The 15203-nt window shown below is 58.4% G+C and overlaps 5 protein-coding genes across 5 annotated transcripts; 2 read left to right on the forward strand and 3 right to left on the reverse strand.

Moving 5' to 3' along the window:
- Window positions 1-20: 20 nt before the first annotated feature.
- Window positions 21-845, forward strand: B0H64DRAFT_437737 (uncharacterized protein; the record flags this gene model as incomplete). Its single annotated transcript, XM_062806287.1, has 1 exon — window positions 21-845. The coding sequence occupies one exon, from the start codon at window positions 21-23 to the stop codon at window positions 843-845; it is 825 nt and encodes a 274-aa protein (XP_062664092.1).
- A 700-nt stretch (window positions 846-1545) lies between these two features.
- On the forward strand, window positions 1546-4415 carry B0H64DRAFT_352185 (glycoside hydrolase family 3 protein; the record flags this gene model as incomplete). The annotated part of the gene is made up of 5 exons (XM_062801486.1): window positions 1546-1863; window positions 1915-2221; window positions 2272-2649; window positions 2700-3814; window positions 3995-4415. The coding sequence occupies exons 1-5, from the start codon at window positions 1670-1672 to the stop codon at window positions 4413-4415; spliced, it is 2415 nt and encodes an 804-aa protein (XP_062664093.1). The 5' UTR covers window positions 1546-1669.
- Window positions 4416-4547: 132 nt separating this feature from the next.
- B0H64DRAFT_19029 (Alpha/Beta hydrolase protein) lies at window positions 4548-6062 on the reverse strand. Its single transcript, XM_062799060.1, has 2 exons — window positions 5136-6062; window positions 4548-5079 (listed from the first exon to the last, which is right to left on the reverse strand). Exons 1-2 carry the CDS (start codon window positions 5823-5825, stop codon window positions 4681-4683), a joined length of 1089 nt encoding a protein of 362 aa, XP_062664094.1. The 5' UTR covers window positions 5826-6062; the 3' UTR covers window positions 4548-4680.
- Window positions 6063-6678: 616 nt separating this feature from the next.
- B0H64DRAFT_381256 (major facilitator superfamily domain-containing protein) lies at window positions 6679-9023 on the reverse strand. The gene is made up of 2 exons (XM_062802790.1): window positions 8144-9023; window positions 6679-8047 (listed from the first exon to the last, which is right to left on the reverse strand). Exons 1-2 carry the CDS (start codon window positions 8793-8795, stop codon window positions 6744-6746), a joined length of 1956 nt encoding a protein of 651 aa, XP_062664095.1. The 5' UTR covers window positions 8796-9023; the 3' UTR covers window positions 6679-6743.
- A 728-nt stretch (window positions 9024-9751) lies between these two features.
- B0H64DRAFT_19044 (3-hydroxy-3-methylglutaryl-CoA reductase) lies at window positions 9752-13919 on the reverse strand. Its single transcript, XM_062799064.1, has 3 exons — window positions 13772-13919; window positions 10303-13543; window positions 9752-10236 (listed from the first exon to the last, which is right to left on the reverse strand). Exons 2-3 carry the CDS (start codon window positions 13458-13460, stop codon window positions 9867-9869), a joined length of 3528 nt encoding a protein of 1175 aa, XP_062664096.1. The 5' UTR covers window positions 13461-13543; window positions 13772-13919; the 3' UTR covers window positions 9752-9866.
- Window positions 13920-15203: the final 1284 nt, after the last annotated feature.

Here is a 15203-nt window from a genome sequence, read left to right on the forward strand (position 1 = left end):
GCTACGACTTTAATTCAACAATGTCGGGGCCGCTTCTGGTACTTTTCTTGCCCTTTCTCGCCCTCCATGTCTTAGCTGATGTCCCCGTCTCCTTCTTATCCTACCCAGCGTACATCGAGCAGCGAGAATGCATTAAGCTCTGCCTCTGGCACGTCGGCGCGGTTGACGACTTGATTCCTGCCATTGGCTGCAGCCCACCGTGGGTCAACGAGTGTTTCTGCAACACCGAGCTAGCAATCAGCGCCAACGACTTCCTCTCGGGCTGTGTCGCGAGCCGGTGCACTGTTCCGAAAACGGCACCGGCCGTGACCAGCGCCTTGTCCGCGTATAACAACTACTGCTCGGCCAACGGGTTCTCGATCCCCACCGTCGCATCCATCCAGTCGTACACCGGCTATGTCGTGCAGCCGACTTGCGTTCAAGAATGTGTCTGGAGCCCTGCCGCGAGCTCCTCCTCGGGCGACTTAATGGCTGCCATCGGTTGCGGTCCTCCCTGGGATAACTCTTGTTTGTGCGACGCGGGCATCGTCGACGCTGCAGCCGCTTTCCTCTCGACTTGTGTTGCAAGTAGCTGCTCTACCGCACCAGACGCGATGGAAGCCACCGCTGCTATGAATATCCACAACGATTATTGCTCCGCGGCCGGGCTACCGATACCCATTGCCGTAACGGCAACTACACAGGTCGCTAGGACTACTGTCGCCAGTGCTGCTACCACTAGTACTGCTACGGCCGTTAGCAATACGAGCAACAGGGGATATCAAATCGCCACCACGACTCCGACGATTTCTTTTCCTCCTTCTATGACCACGGGCGTCAATGAACAGAATTCAAGGGGCAAGTAAGACCCCCGAAACGTTACCCCCATCGACCTCTAACTAAACGACTCAGCCACGGCAGGAATAAGACTTTCCATCGGGGAAATAGCTGGAATCGTAGCTGGGGGTGTTGTTGGATTTGCTATCATCATTGTGTCTACCGTCATGATCGTGTGTAGGGCGCGGCGCAGGCCCAAACAGACGTCACCATGGCCCCACGCTGAAGCACATCGTCTGTCGTCATGGGGGCCAGAGAAACGGACGAACTTGCCCGCAGTCGAAGCTGACGCAGGTGTGCCCCGGGAATACTACGAGCTACCAAGTTGAGATTGGAATAGTGTAATGACCGGTTCATCAAGTTAGAATAAACTAGGTGGGCGTCATCATACACTACGCGTTCCTTTCGTAAAGACCTTTGCATGAGGTGGCATTGCAGAGTCGAACTGTGTGTTGAACTGCAGCCGCCCCTATCAACATATCAACTTCGCCATGACAAACGGACGGTTGCACTTGTGAATAATGCGGGCCGTCTTGATGTTTAAACCCGCCATCTTCGTTCCCTCCAGCATAAGCAGCCGCCCCAATCGGGATCATACCGCTGATTGCTAGGTTGGAGAAGCCCTCGGCCCGGTGAGGGGGTGGTGCAGATACAATATCGATCCAGGGGCGGAGGCGGGACGTGTACGGGCAGTAATAGGCTATCCCAGTTTACCCGCCCGTTGAGCATAGGGATGTAATTTTGGTGAGGAACTGGTTGCCATTGACGTCAAAGATATAAGTTATATCCGGGAGAACCGAGAACCTCTACGGCCTCCTCAACAATTCTCACTGTAGCGAGGAACTCAGTCACCATGAGACTATCGTTGAGGCTGGGATTGGCGAGCGCCATTGCCACCACCGGTGTCATAGGATTTCAGTATCCCGACTGTGTCAATGGGCCACTCGCAAACAATACGGTGTGCGATGCGAAGGCAGCTCCCCCTGACCGGGCGGCCGCTTTGGTCAAGGCCCTGAAAATCGAGGAGAAACTTGAGAATCTCGTTGAGTATGTGAACGACAGCCCTGCCCCCTATTACGAATAGCTAATATCTTTTAGTATGAGCAAGGGTGCCGAGCGACTTGGATTGCCGCCCTATGCTTGGTGGAGCGAGGCGCTCCATGGCGTTGCCGCATCCCCCGGAGTGAGGTTCAACCGGACTGAGGGAGGCCGTTTCTCATATGCCACCTCCTTTGCCAACACCATTACGCTAGCCGCGGCATTTGACGACGATCTCGTTTACAAGGTAGCAGACAAGATTAGTACTGAAGCCCGCGCTTTTGCCAATGCTGGGTTGGCTGGCCTTGATTACTGGACTCCGAATATCAACCCCTACAAGGATCCCCGATGGGGAAGAGGGCACGAGGTATGCTTCAATGGGTATGTTGTCTGTTAAAATGCTGATCAACCCATCAGACGCCGGGCGAGGACCCAGTCCGCATCAAGGGGTATGTCAAGGCGCTCCTCGCGGGTCTTGAAGGGGATGACCCTTCCATTCGGAAAGTAGTTGCTACGTGCAAGCACTATGCGGCGTACGATCTGGAGAGGTGGCAGGGAGTCACAAGGCATAGGTTTGACGCGGTGGTTTCCCTCCAGGATCTGTCCGAGTACTACCTGCCGCCGTTCCAGCAGTGCGCTCGTGATTCCAAGGTTGGCTCTTTCATGTGCTCGTACAACGCGCTCAATGGCACGCCAGCCTGTGCAAGCACCTATCTTATGGACGATATCTTGCGGAAGCACTGGGGGTGGACTGAGCACAACAACTACATCACCAGTGACTGTAATGCCGTCCAGGTTTGTTTCTCCGCCATCGGATATGGGTCTACTAGTTCTAACGACGGCAGGATTTCCTCCCCGGTTGGCACAACTTCAGTACGACCCAAACGGAAGCTCAAGCAGCAGCAGTTGCTTACGAGGCCGGCACCGACACAGTTTGCGAGGTCCCAGGCTGGCCCCCCTACACGGATGTCGTCGGAGCTTACAATCAGAGCCTGCTCTCTGAGGAGGTCATCGATAAGGCCCTCAAGCGATTATACGAGGGACTGGTGCGGGTTGGGTACTTTGACGCGCCGAGTGTCAGCCCCTATCGGTCGATTGGGTGGGAAGATGTCAACACCCCTGAAGCCCAAGAGCTGGCACTGCAGTCTGCAGCGGACGGTCTGGTACTTCTCAAGAATGACGGCACCCTACCCCTGAACCTTGAAGACAAAGCGGTAGCACTCATCGGCTTTTGGGCAAGCGGCGCCAATAATCGCGGCCAGATGCTCGGCGGATACAGTGGCTTCCCACCTTACATCCACAGCCCCGTCGATGCCGCCGATATGCTCAACTTGACCTACCACTACGCCCCGAGCCCCCTAGTACAAGAGAACATCACCCAAGAGGTCATAGACCTAGCCGTCGCCGCAGCCATGTTGCCAGCCAACAAATCCGACGTTATCCTCTTCTTCGGCGGCACCGACACCAGCATCGCCGCTGAAGACCTCGACCGTGATTCGCTTGCCTGGCCCGAGATCCAGCTCGCCGTTATCGAAGCACTCTCGGCCCTCGGAAAGCCCCTCGTCATCGTTCAGCTAGGCGACCAGGTCGACGACACGCCGCTGCTCACCGACCCCAACATCTCCGCCATCCTCTTTGCCGGATACCCGGGCCAGTCCGGCGGCACGGCCGTGCTCAACGCCATTACCGGCGCCTCCCCTCCCGCCGGCCGGCTCCCAGTAACCCAATACCCAGCCTCGTACGCCGCGCAGGTCCCCATGACAGACATGTCCCTGCGCCCGGCCGCCGCCGCCGCCTCGGACAACACCACCACCGGCGCCAACCCCGGCCGCACCTACCGCTGGCTGCCCGCCAACAACACAGTCCTCCCCTTCGGCCACGGCCTGCACTACACCCAGTTCAAGGTGCGGCTGGGCGTGTTCCCAACCCTCAACCTGACCACAGAAGGCCTTCTGGCGGGGTGCACCACGCCCCAACCCCCTCCCAACCCACCTACACCTTCCAAGCCCCCTCCACCCCCAACCCTTTCTGATGCCCCTAACCCCCCTACACCCCCCAACCCCTCTGATGCCCCCAAACCACCTACCCCATCCAACCCCCCCACCTTCCCCAACTCCACCGCCCCCACCCCCCTCCCTAGCCCTTCCACACCACCACCACCCCACCACAAAGACCTCTGCCCCTTCCCCCACCCCATCTCCATCTGGATCACCAACACCGGCCCCCGCACATCCGACTACGTGGCCCTGCTCTTCGCGCGCGGCGAGTTCGGCCCCAAACCCTACCCGCAGCGCACGCTGGTCGGGTACAAGCGGGCGCGGGCCATCGCGCCGGGGGAGACGGTTGCCGTGGTGGTGGAGGTGGTGCTGGGGGATCTGGCGCGGGTGGATGGGCGGGGGGATCGGGTGTTGTTTCCGGGGCGGTATGGGTTGGTGGTGGATGTGGATGGTAGTTATGATGGTGGGGAGGATGATGGGGAGGATGGGGAGCGGAGGGAGGTGGTGTTTGAGGTTGCGGGGGAGGCGGTGGTGTTGGATGAGTTTCCGCAGCCGAGGGAATAACTAGCTACCTACCTACCTAAGCCTGCAGGTGCTGGTGGATGCTCGGTTTGGGATGGGGTGGGGGTGGGATGTAGCGGGCGTTGTGGCAGGGTAGTACTAGTGTTTGAGTGACAGTCCCGGACTGGGTGTGCAGCGGTATTGATAGATACCATGGCCGTATGACAACCCCCGGCTGTCTCTCTATCATGTCAAATAAGGTTGATATGTACTCGGCAAATACGTACAATGAACTCATGTCCCTGGCCATCCCTCACCCCCTACACACCTACAAACACTGCGAGTACCAGTCATTCACAAAGTTACACTTGAACGGGCTGGCGCAGGTCTTGCACCCAGTGTACCCGTTGCCACCACACTGCGCCCACTGAGCAGCGGCACAGCCAGAGGGTTCCGTGGGAGGAGCGGAGGTAGTCGGGCCGCCGGGAACGGCCGAACTGGTCGGCGTCGGGGTGGTCGAGCCGCCGGTGATGCCGAACCACTCCATGTCGGCGGCGCCGTTAACAGGAATGTTGTGCGTGACGCCCGTGCCGTACACGCCGACAAGGTTCGGCCCGTACACGTACTTGGTGTAAGGCGCCGCGGGCGTGTTGGGCAGCGTCTGCTGGGGCTGGCCGTAGGTGTAGCCGAAGACGCCGGACCACTGCTTCATGGTCTCGTTGAAGTTCTGCGGGGGGATGTCAGCCGCTAGTCTGGATGCTTGTCTGGAAGCAATCTACTTACAGGAGGGTGGATGGTGGCGTCTGCCGAGCCGTGGTAGATCATCATCTTGGGCCGGGAGCCCGTGTATCCAGGGTACATGTTAAGGGCGGTCTGGGCCCAGGCGTCCTGCGAGGCGATGGACTGGCCGTTGGCGCAGCTTGAGTTCCAGCCGGCCACGGTGCCCGTAAAGAAGCAGCCAGCAGCGACACCCGCGTAAGCACTAGCAGCCTTGAACAGGTCGGGATAAGTAGCGGCCATGACGTTGGTCATCATAGCGCCCGAGCTCGTGCCGGCGACAAACACGCGATCGGGGTCGGCATCGTACTGGGAGATGGTGTAGGTGACCATGTTGGCAATGCTGTTGCTGTTGGCACCGCCATCGCGGGTCAGAGTGGCACGGGACGAGACATCCCAGCAACCACCATCGTTGGGCGATTCGGGGTAGATGACGATGAAGCCGTGCTGGTCGGCGAGGCGGGCATAGGGCGTGCCGGTGTAAAAGGCATTGGCCGTCCCCGTGCAGTAGTGGATAGCGGTAAGGATAGGGGGTTTGGCCTGCAGATTGTCGGGGACGTAGATGTACATCCTCACACCCGAGGGGTTCGAGCCGAAGTTGTTCACCTGGGTCAGGGTAGCCCGCTTGGCGATCTCGGCGGCGGCCGAGAACGGGGCCAGAGCCAGAAGGCTCGAGGCGAGGGTCGAGAACTTCATGGCGGCGGTCGTTCAGGAGATGGTTCGAAACAGACTGCTGGTTCTCGTTCGGCATGTAAGAGGTACGGCACGGAGCGTGGTCGAGGCTTCTTATACATGGTTATGGTTCCCCCAGCGCACTCGCATGTTCCCGGCGTACCATCGCGTCGATGCATGGAAGCGGCTACATGGTGGGGAGAACAGAATGGTGTTGGGTTGGCATGCGGATGGTCGACCTCCGGTCACCGTGGGGCTAGCAGGGTGAGCCCCCCATCGGGATCCTTTCCGATCTGGGGCGGCTTTCCCGAGACGCTCTCCGGGGGACGCCGAGAAGGACCGCAAGCCGCGCTAGAAAAGCTAGAGGCTAGACGCGTTAACTACCGGTAACTCTTGGGTGTGTGTACCCGGGTCCCTGGGAGGAACTAGCCGGTCCCTGGCTGGCTGCGTTACGACCTTCAACGGGATGGAGAGAGCGAAGAGAGAGTGGGTTCAGGGGCTTGGCTTCAGAAGACTTGCATGTTGCTCCGCCCCTGGAATTTGGCAATCGAGATCGCGACTCATTGTTTCTCAACTCAGATACCCGTGCCTGGGATTCGCGCGCATCTCCGGACGTTGTTTCGAAGCAACCTTCAAAGCCCGGTAGCCTGGTTTTTCTCAGCTTACAACCACATGTCGGATGTGACCCCCGGCGGATAGCTTGAACTCGGGCGAGCGCAAAAGGTAACCCCCTCGCGGGTCAGGAGCCAAGAAGTCGTAGCGGGCAGCGCATGGGCCTCGTATGGAAGGAAAAACACCCGGTTTCCTCGACCCGCTGCCGCTTTTTGCCTGAATCGTTAGTGTCAACCGCCTCTTGCTCAAGGCTGACCAGGTACGTGGGACGGAGAATGGTCTGGACGGAAACAGCTCATGGCGCTGGAGATTGACAAAGTATCTCGGGTACTACCTCGTGACAGCTTCACCCTCCGCACCATTGCGCGGTCCCTCCTTCTTTTCCCCCTCAGAACTTCCAGAGACATCGGCAGACTCTCCCTTCTCTTCATCCTTCACCTTGCCGTTTGCCACCTTGTCTAGGCGGTCCTGGTTTGACTGCTTGAGGTTGTCCAAACCCGTCTTGGTTTCGGTATGATCCTTGCTGAGCTGCCGCGAGCCCACAAGGAAGGAGACCAACAAGCCCAACCCAGCAAACGCAACGTACATGATGTACATGGTCCGCAAGCTCTCGAAATAGGCCTCTCTGGCAATCTGCTGCTGGTTCTCGGGGAGGTCTTTGACGAGGCCGACGCTAGACGCGGCGTTGCTGCCGGAGAATAAGTTCGCAGCCTCTGGCCCAAGCTGCTCCCGCAGCCGAGGATACTGCTTCTCCATGCCGTTCTGGAACACGACGCCGCCAATGACGATGGAAATAGAGGCGAACAGCTGCCGAACAAAGGCAAATGTTCCCGTGGCGGAGGCCATGTCGCGAGCCTGGACGGTCGTCTGAAGGGCGATGAGAGGAGCCTGGAAGTTCGGGCCAACTCCGATGCCAGCAACAAGCTGGTAGATGATGATCTTGGCCCAGTTCGCGCGCGGCTCGAGGTCGATGAAGAGACCGAAGCCGAGCGTCATGACGGCCATGCCGAAGATGATACAGGGCAGGTACTTGCCCGTCTTCTTGATCACGATGCCCGTACCAGCCGAGACGAGGGAGAGGGACATGACCCACGGGAGGATGTACACTCCCGACATCAGCGGTGACGCCCCGAGGACGGCCTGGAGGTAGAGCGGCAAGTAGTAGCTGCCCGATAGGAAGACGAAGCCCTGCAGCGCTCCGACTCCGAGAGACGCGGCGCTGGTCAGGTTGCTGAAGAGGTACATGGGCACCAGCGGGAACTCGGCGAACTTCCACTCGACGAGGATGAACAGGCCCGCGGTGACGAAACCGAAGACGATCAAGCACACGACGGTCGGCGAGCTCCAGGGGTAGGTCACACCGCCGAGCTCGAGCCCGAGCAAGACCATCAGGGTGGCACCAACGACAGTCACCGACCCGAGCCAGTCGACGGCCGCCAGGCCCTCCCGCATGGGCGTGCGCGGGTTGTGCAGCTTAAGCACGAACGCCAGTATGGCCATGCCGACGCCAGAAATAGGCAGGTTGATGTAGAAACACCAACGCCACGTCACCTCGCTGGTGAACACCCCGCCGAGGACCGGTCCCACGGCCGAAGCCACCGCCCACACCATGCCCATGACACCGAAGTAAACCCCTATCCACGGTCAGCCAAGTCAACACCACACACCCACAACCCCCCCCCCCCCCCCCTCATCACACCAAAAAAAGGGGGAAAAAGAAAACAACTCACCCCTCTTCCGCATCGAAAACAAATCACTAATACACACATTCACCAAAATCACAATCCCCCCACCACCCACACCCTGCACCGCCCTCGCCACAATCAGCATCCCCATATTCACGCTCACCGCACTCAACAGCGACCCGACCCAAAACACCGCGACCGCAATCAGCATAATCGGCTTGCGGCCCCAGATATCCGAGATCTTGCCCCACATGGGCGCGGCGGCGGCGGTGGCCAGCATGTAGGCGGAGCCGATCCAGGTGTAGCCGGCGGTGCTCTGGAACTCCTGGGCGATGGTGGGGACCGCGACGGTGACGATGGTGACGTCGAGGGCGGCGAGGAAGAGGGCGGAGGCGAGGGCCAGGATGATCATGGTTGTTTGGAGCTGGGTGCGGGTTTCCTCCGGGGCGGGGGGTGTGGGGGAGTCGGTGGTGGTTGGGTCCTCTGCCTTTTCGTCGCCGTTCCCTCCCTGGGAGGAGGGGGCGGTGGTGGTGGGTTGGGGGCCATCGGGTTTGGGTTGTGATGGTGATGATGGTGGTGATGGGTCGGGGTTGGTGTTGTTGTGAATGGAGGACGCCGTGTCGTCGGTGCTTGGCACGGAGGAGTCCTTTTCTTTTTCCTCCGGCCCGAGGGCGGGCGGAGAGGCGGCGCCGGTCATGATGAAATGCGGCCTTGGTCTCTTGGTCCGGCGCGGTGGCTTGTCTCACGGCTGTGGAGCTATTATAAAAGGTGCAGTGATAATCTGCAAAACATCCAAAAACGGATGCAAACTGAGATCAAACTTATTAAACCAAGTCCAACGATTTATATTGGTTCATTGATGGCCATTGTGATGGCAGGAAAAGTCAAAATGGACTTTTTTCCCCAATGCCGGCACTTCTCAAATGAAAGGCGATGAGGATGGTTAAATGCTTGATCCGACGAAAAACCTCGTCGGAAACGGTCCCGAATAGGGGGTGTGGAGCTCGGCCGGGTCCGACCCCCGAGATGAATACGTCCGGGGGCAAGACGGACGTGCAAAGAGTGTTTTGATCCTTCAGAAGTGCCCGATGTCTCGGGATGGAGATGGAAACTAGGAGTCTTCCAGCCTACACCGGGATTTTTGACCAACAGCCTTTCACAATTTTGCCTCTTGCTTGATCAGTCAGATAAAACGTTTAATGGTTTTTTTGGGTTTTTTTTTTTGAAGTGGCAAGGAAAAAGGTCAAGGGTGTCATTTGTTGTGATCGGATCGAGAACAAAAGTCCCGACTTGCTGTGGTGACCCCAACATCCATCCCAAACATCCCAGCTCGTAAGCCCGGCCTAGCCCCGAGCCGGCAGTTGACCGACGCCGACCCCCGACCAGCTTGGCCAATTCTTTCCTCCATGGTTACAATTTCACGGCTTCTCAGACCGGGTGAGTCATTCGCCGCGTCCCGACCAGCGTTGCAGCCAGGCCACTGCACAGATGAAGATCAAGTTTGCCATTCTCCACAAGAGAGCCGTTGGAAGGGATTGAGAACGCCGCAAGTCTAAGTTGCTCGTACTATTGTGTGTATATACCTATATCCCGATAATCCAGGATCCAAACGCGTCGCCGCAAGCCGCGACAGTAACGACGGGACAACTCTATCAACTCGCACCCTTCAAGTCGCTGCAAAACATCGACCCCTCGGTATGCAACCCATTATCTACACCACTCCGCGCCGATATGTACAAACGACAGGACAAAGGAAAAAAGGTTACCCTCAACGACGCGCGCGCGAGATCGCAGCCGCGCTCAGCGCAGTGGTCGACGCAGCCCGCTCCATGCCATTGGCCGCCGACGGAGCCGGCGTGGTGCCCCTCGTAGGCGGGGCAGAACGGTTGTGCTGCATGTGCGCCCTGACCAAGTGGCCAGCGGCCAGCGCAGAGCAGAGCGAGAGCTCACCGGCCAAGACGGCGGCGGCGACGACACGGGCCAACCGCCGCGAGTTCTCGCCCGGGCTGGTCGGGTGGGGACCGCGGACGCCGAGCATGTCAAGCATGGCCGACTGCGGCTCGAGGATCGTACCGCCACCGAGAGTGCCGACCTCGAGCGAGGGCATCGAGACGCTGATCTGAAGGGACCCGCGGAGGCTGTTCAAAAAGTTAGCTCAAAGGTTCGTAGGGCTGAAGGGAAAGGGAAAGGGTAAGGTCACGCACTTCTTCATGATGGTGATGCAGTTGGAGCTCTCCACCACCTGCGCCGGATCCTGACCCGTGGCGAGGAACACGGCCGCCACGATGTTCGAAGCGTGCGCATTGAAGCCACCAACCGAGGCTGCCATGGCAGAACCGATCAGGTTCTTGTTGATGTTCAGCTCCACCATGCTATCGACATCCGTTTTGAGAACCGTCTTGACAATCTCGGCGGGGATGATGGCCTCGGCCACTACGCTCTTGCCGCGCCCGTCGATCCAGTTGATAGCCGCAGGCTTCTTGTCCGTGCAGTAGTTGCCGCTAACCGACACAATGTTCATGTCCTCAAAGCCCTCGCCCATCATGACGCTAAGGGCGTGTTCGACACCCTTGGAAATCATGTTCATGCCCATGGCGTCACCAGTCGTCGTCTTGAAGCGGATGTAAAGGTTCGTGCCGGCAATAGCTGTCTTCATGCTCTCGAGGCGGGCGAAGCGGCTGGTCGAGTTGAAGGCCTTCTTCATGACCGACTGGCCCTGCTCCGAATCCAACCACAGCTTAGCCGCACCAGCTCTTTCGAGGGTCTCGAACGAGACGCAGGGACCACGGGTCATGCCGTCGGCAGTCAGGACGGTGACGGCACCACCGCCAGAGTTAATCGCTTTGCAACCTCTGCTCGTGCTTGCAACCAGGACACCTTCTGTTGTAGCCATGGGAATAAAATAGCTCTGACCGTCGATGACCAGCGGCCCAGCAACACCAACGGGCAACGGCATGTATCCAATAACGTTCTCGCAGCATGCACCGTGGACCTGGGCCCAGTTGTAGTTTTGGTATGGGAGCTTGGACCGCTCGAGAACACTCGTCAAGTCCGCCGTAGCCTTGGTCCGCGCAATGATAGTCCGACGAACCTTGACGGCACGGGTGAAGTCCTTGAGCGTCTTCTCCAGCGCATAACCAGGGATCTTGCCACGCATCGAGAGCGCAACGACCTCCTCGTCGTTGAGCTCGTGGGCGCGCTTCTCCAGAAGCATCTTTTCCAGCTCTTCCTTGTTGCGGATGACAAGCGGTTGATCGGGATGTTGGGGCTCGGCCCGAGAAGGCGGTTGGGTGGTGTCGACTTCGTCGTCCGTCAAGGCAGGGGTGGGCGGAATCGATGGCGGGGACGGCGGAGCCCGGTATCCTCCAACAGGGAGCGTGGCCGACTCGGTGTCGTTGAACTTTTGCGCGTCGGCCAACTCCTTGGGGTTGATTGGGTGGTCGGGAACGTTGGGATCCTTGATGCCCGCCCTCGCAGCGTTGAAGAGATAACCATTCAAGGCCACGCTCATGGCCAGAGCAACAATGATCCACTTGGACAGAATGGGGTCCTCCAGACTCTTAAGGATACCACCGACCATCCTGCCTCCGACGCCGTAGCCGGCAAGCTCGCCGAAGGTATCTTGTTCGCCCTTCCCGACCGACTGGGGCAGATCGTAATGGATTGAGGGGAACTCCAACTCGTAGCGGATCGGGGTGAGGACCGAGACAATCGTCTCGCGGCCCTCCTTCCTGGCCGTTTCGAGGATCAGGTCCAGCCCGTTCGAGGCAACCTTGAAGGGGTCAATGGGAGGGGGCGCGACAACACCTCCTAGGCCGCGAGCCCAAGACGAGATGTGCGAGATGGAGTTGGCGCTCCGGAAGGGGATGGTGCAAAGGTTGACAGCGTTGATCAGGAAAAAGCCCGAAACCATCAGGACCTTGAACTTGGGGATATGGGTGCTCTTGATCTGGCGGCCGAAAATGGTGGTTCCCGGCGCATCCTTGCCATCGGCCCTGGCCCAGTCGTTGCTCTGCGCGACCGTCTCGGCGACACGGTGGCTCACACCATCATCCTCAAGGGCCTTGCGCATCTCGACATGGCGCTTGATGCGGTTGATCTCCAGCTTGATGCAGAGAATAGCGGTGTAGAAAGAGAACAGGAGAATGCAATCAAAGAACAGAATCCAAGCGGCTAAAAAGCAGAATTGCTGTAGCCCTCCCTGGACCCCAGACGCTGCGCCGAGAACCAGGATGCCAATCTCAATGGCGTAGTCCTTGACGATGCCGAATCCCTTCTCCTTGATCGCGACGTAAATAGCGGACTGGATAACGCTGCCGGACACGTCTGCCTTTTTGGAGCCCTTCTCGGGCCTGCGGTGCTCGATTGCGTGTGTCAGGACGGCGCGCGTGAGTACGATGTTCTTCTCGAACCCGATTGTCACGACCAAGAACGGCAGGCCTTCGGAGAGTAGGACCATAGAGACCGGGACGCCGAGTTTGGTGGTGACGAGGAGACCAAAGAGAAACGAGAAGGTGGACGAGAAGAGAACGCTCATGGCGAGCCAGAAGTTGGAGCCCATGCGGCGCATCGAGAGGAAGAGCGAGACAAAGGTGAGGTGCATCGAGATGTAACCCAGAGCCATAATGATGATGTCGAGCGTCTCGGCGTTCTTCAGGAGGTCAATGAACTCGACCCAGGCGTTCCGGGCCCACCTCACGAGACTGCTCCTGGTCTGCGCCCTAGCTGCCTTCATGATCCACATCTTCTTCTCCCGGCCATGTTCAGTCTCTCTCGTCTCTTGCGTAGGGATCCCGTTCGGGATTTCCTGGGCGATCGTGAGGAACTCGGACGCCTGGGTGTAGGGAACCGAGAAGGCCAGGGCGCTGTCTTGAGAGTACGTGGTGAATGAGTTCGAAGTCGAGGGCAAGGACCGAATGGAGAGGTTTTGGGGAATCGGGACCGCATCGACTAACGGGGGTGCCTTGGAAGGATCCGCAGACGTCGAGTCGGGGAATACCAGTGTCAGGAGCGCGAGGTAATCGGCAGCCGCGGGAATCGAGGCCTGGGTGTCGTAGTTCTGCCACTTCCAAGCTGTATCCTCGGCCGCGCGAAGCAGCCGGCTGCCCTCGTTCAAGGAAGACCATTCTGCTCCCCTGACGCTCCTGGTCGCATCAAAGAGGCTCTCCTCGAGGAGGCCAATGTAAGAAGTGCTGGCCAAAAGGGCTACCACGACGATGGTATGGATTGGGTGCGTCGAAGTGAGCCGAGCCAAAACTTGAAGGGGCGGCGTAATCTTCTTGCTCAGCCACGAGGGCGCGACATTCTGTGACGACGGCTGTTCCCCGCGAAACCGCGAGGGCAGCAGATTTGAGGCGATCATTATGATGTAAGGAGGATGCGACTATCGGAGCTCACGCGACATCGAGCGGTTCTTCTTCGAAGGCTAGGAAATCTAGAGGGATACTAATAATGTAATTAGCTTCCGACATCGCCGTAGAAAGTTAAACCATAGGCCCGCTGGTCCACAATGGCCCGATTACGCGTCAACACGCTGCCAACCAGCGGCAACGGTCAACGTGCCCAGGCCTGAATGTAACCGGAGTAGCATTGGCACCAGAGAGCGGCGGTGTAAAATGTGATGGGAGTTATGCAGGAAAATAAATGGCAGAAAAGCAGAGGGCATAAGCTTACCAGACAGCAAGCAGCAGGGCCTGGATTCGCGGTTGCGCGATAGAATTAACTCGCTGCGCAACGCGTCAGAGCAGGTGTGCGCTTAGCTGCACTACGTTGAGTGCGCTGCGTCCGATTGTCGGTTCGGCGACCCTGGCTGTTGAAGTGCCGGCAGATGCGCTTGGGACGAACTCCTATCGAGGGCTATCACAGCTCGAGGAGAACGCAGGCCAGCGCTGGGTCTTGGTGCTTTGTGGGAGTCTCCTCACTCACGAGTGCACGGTGGCGGTGTTGAATTGAGTGTCGAGAAAGACCTGCGGGAAGCAAACCACCGAAAGAGGCCGGGTTTCCTCTCGCCTCTCCAAGGCGGTGATCGATCTTTAAAAAAGAATTTCAATCTGATGGGAAAGACGGTGCATCACCGTTTTCTGCACGACAGGGACAGAAGCAGGCTGGGAGGTTCCGGCCTGCGCCATGCAACTTCACTGTTCCAGCCAACGGCCGCCAGCGATTGGTACTGGCCCACAGCCATCCGATATAGGCTAGCGTGGAAGGAAACGGATAGCTTGGCGAGGATGTCGAGCTGTCTCCCGCATGGCTGGCAGCTGTTGCTGTCAACGACTGCCCCTATTTCTTTCCCTTCAAAGTTAGTCCGTTGCTCCACTTTCAATTCTTTCCTGATCCCGTTTTTCAGGAGGCGGTCAGGGCCTTTCAGACGGAAAGATTGTGCAGCGTTGGGAGACTAGTATTGTGCTCGAGAGTTCTTCTCTTTGTTAGGGGTCGAACACCTCCCGTCCTCAGGGTCAATATCGAGGGGAAGGTGCAGTCGTCCAAAGTAACTGCTGCTTTTAGCAGCCGCCCCCACCCCCCCAAACCTGCAGAGCCCGCGTGCGAGATCAGGGCACCGAACGGTGCGGCGGAGGAGCGATTGGAGATCGGATCACATATGCCCCACTGTAGAAACGGACGGATGAGGAACAGGGGTTTGGCAACCGTAACGGAGCCAGCCCTGCTCTGCCACGACTGCTCCTCTGCAGTGACGAGAGTCTCACTTTCTCTCTCTGCTGTGCATGCCGATCATCCAAATTAATCACAAGATCGGTTTTCTGACTGTGTCCTGTGCAACAACATGCTACTTATAACAAGAAGCTGGAAACCCCGTTCGAAATCGGATCCGATTACCGACTTGTTGAAATTGGCCCAAGCGTGGGCTGGGCATCTCATCTCCTCCCAACCTAAATTCAACATGGTGACCAAATCCGTAGTTAACTCCTTCGTAACGGACCGTCTCTGCACACCACCACCGCCTCCCAGATCCTTCTTCTCTCAGCTGAGGCGCCCCTGCGCTTTCTCAGCGGCTTTCGGCGTTGGCTGTGGTGATTCTGCGGAATCTTAGCTAAGCGGTGTCTTCTCACGCCAAGATTCTTTCAGGCACGGCCGTTCGGGATTGCAA

The sequence above is a fragment of the Chaetomium fimeti genome (genome assembly GCF_033439085.1).
Source record: "Chaetomium fimeti strain CBS 168.71 chromosome Unknown B0H64scaffold_1, whole genome shotgun sequence".
Taxonomy (NCBI): Eukaryota; Fungi; Ascomycota; class Sordariomycetes; order Sordariales; family Chaetomiaceae; genus Chaetomium; species Chaetomium fimeti.

What these genes read in the sequence shown, in the direction of transcription:
- B0H64DRAFT_19029 (XM_062799060.1), bottom strand. Translation starts at nt 5,825, where the DNA reads ATGAAGTTCTCGACCCTCGCCTCGAGCCTTCTGGCTCTGGCCCCGTTC. An exon ending in ACGCCACCATCCACCCTCCT is followed by an intron (nt 5,080 to 5,135) that starts GTAAGTAGATTG and finishes ATCCCCCCGCAG; the next exon opens with AACTTCAACGAGACCATGAA.
- B0H64DRAFT_19044 (XM_062799064.1), bottom strand. Translation starts at nt 13,460, where the DNA reads ATGATCGCCTCAAATCTGCTGCCCTCGCGGTTTCGCGGGGAACAGCCG. An exon ending in TGCATCACCATCATGAAGAA is followed by an intron (nt 10,237 to 10,302) that starts GTGCGTGACCTT and finishes CTTTTTGAACAG; the next exon opens with CCTCCGCGGGTCCCTTCAGA.
- B0H64DRAFT_381256 (XM_062802790.1), bottom strand. Translation starts at nt 8,795, where the DNA reads ATGACCGGCGCCGCCTCTCCGCCCGCCCTCGGGCCGGAGGAAAAAGAA. An exon ending in GTTTTCGATGCGGAAGAGGG is followed by an intron (nt 8,048 to 8,143) that starts GTGAGTTGTTTT and finishes GACCGTGGATAG; the next exon opens with GGGTTTACTTCGGTGTCATG.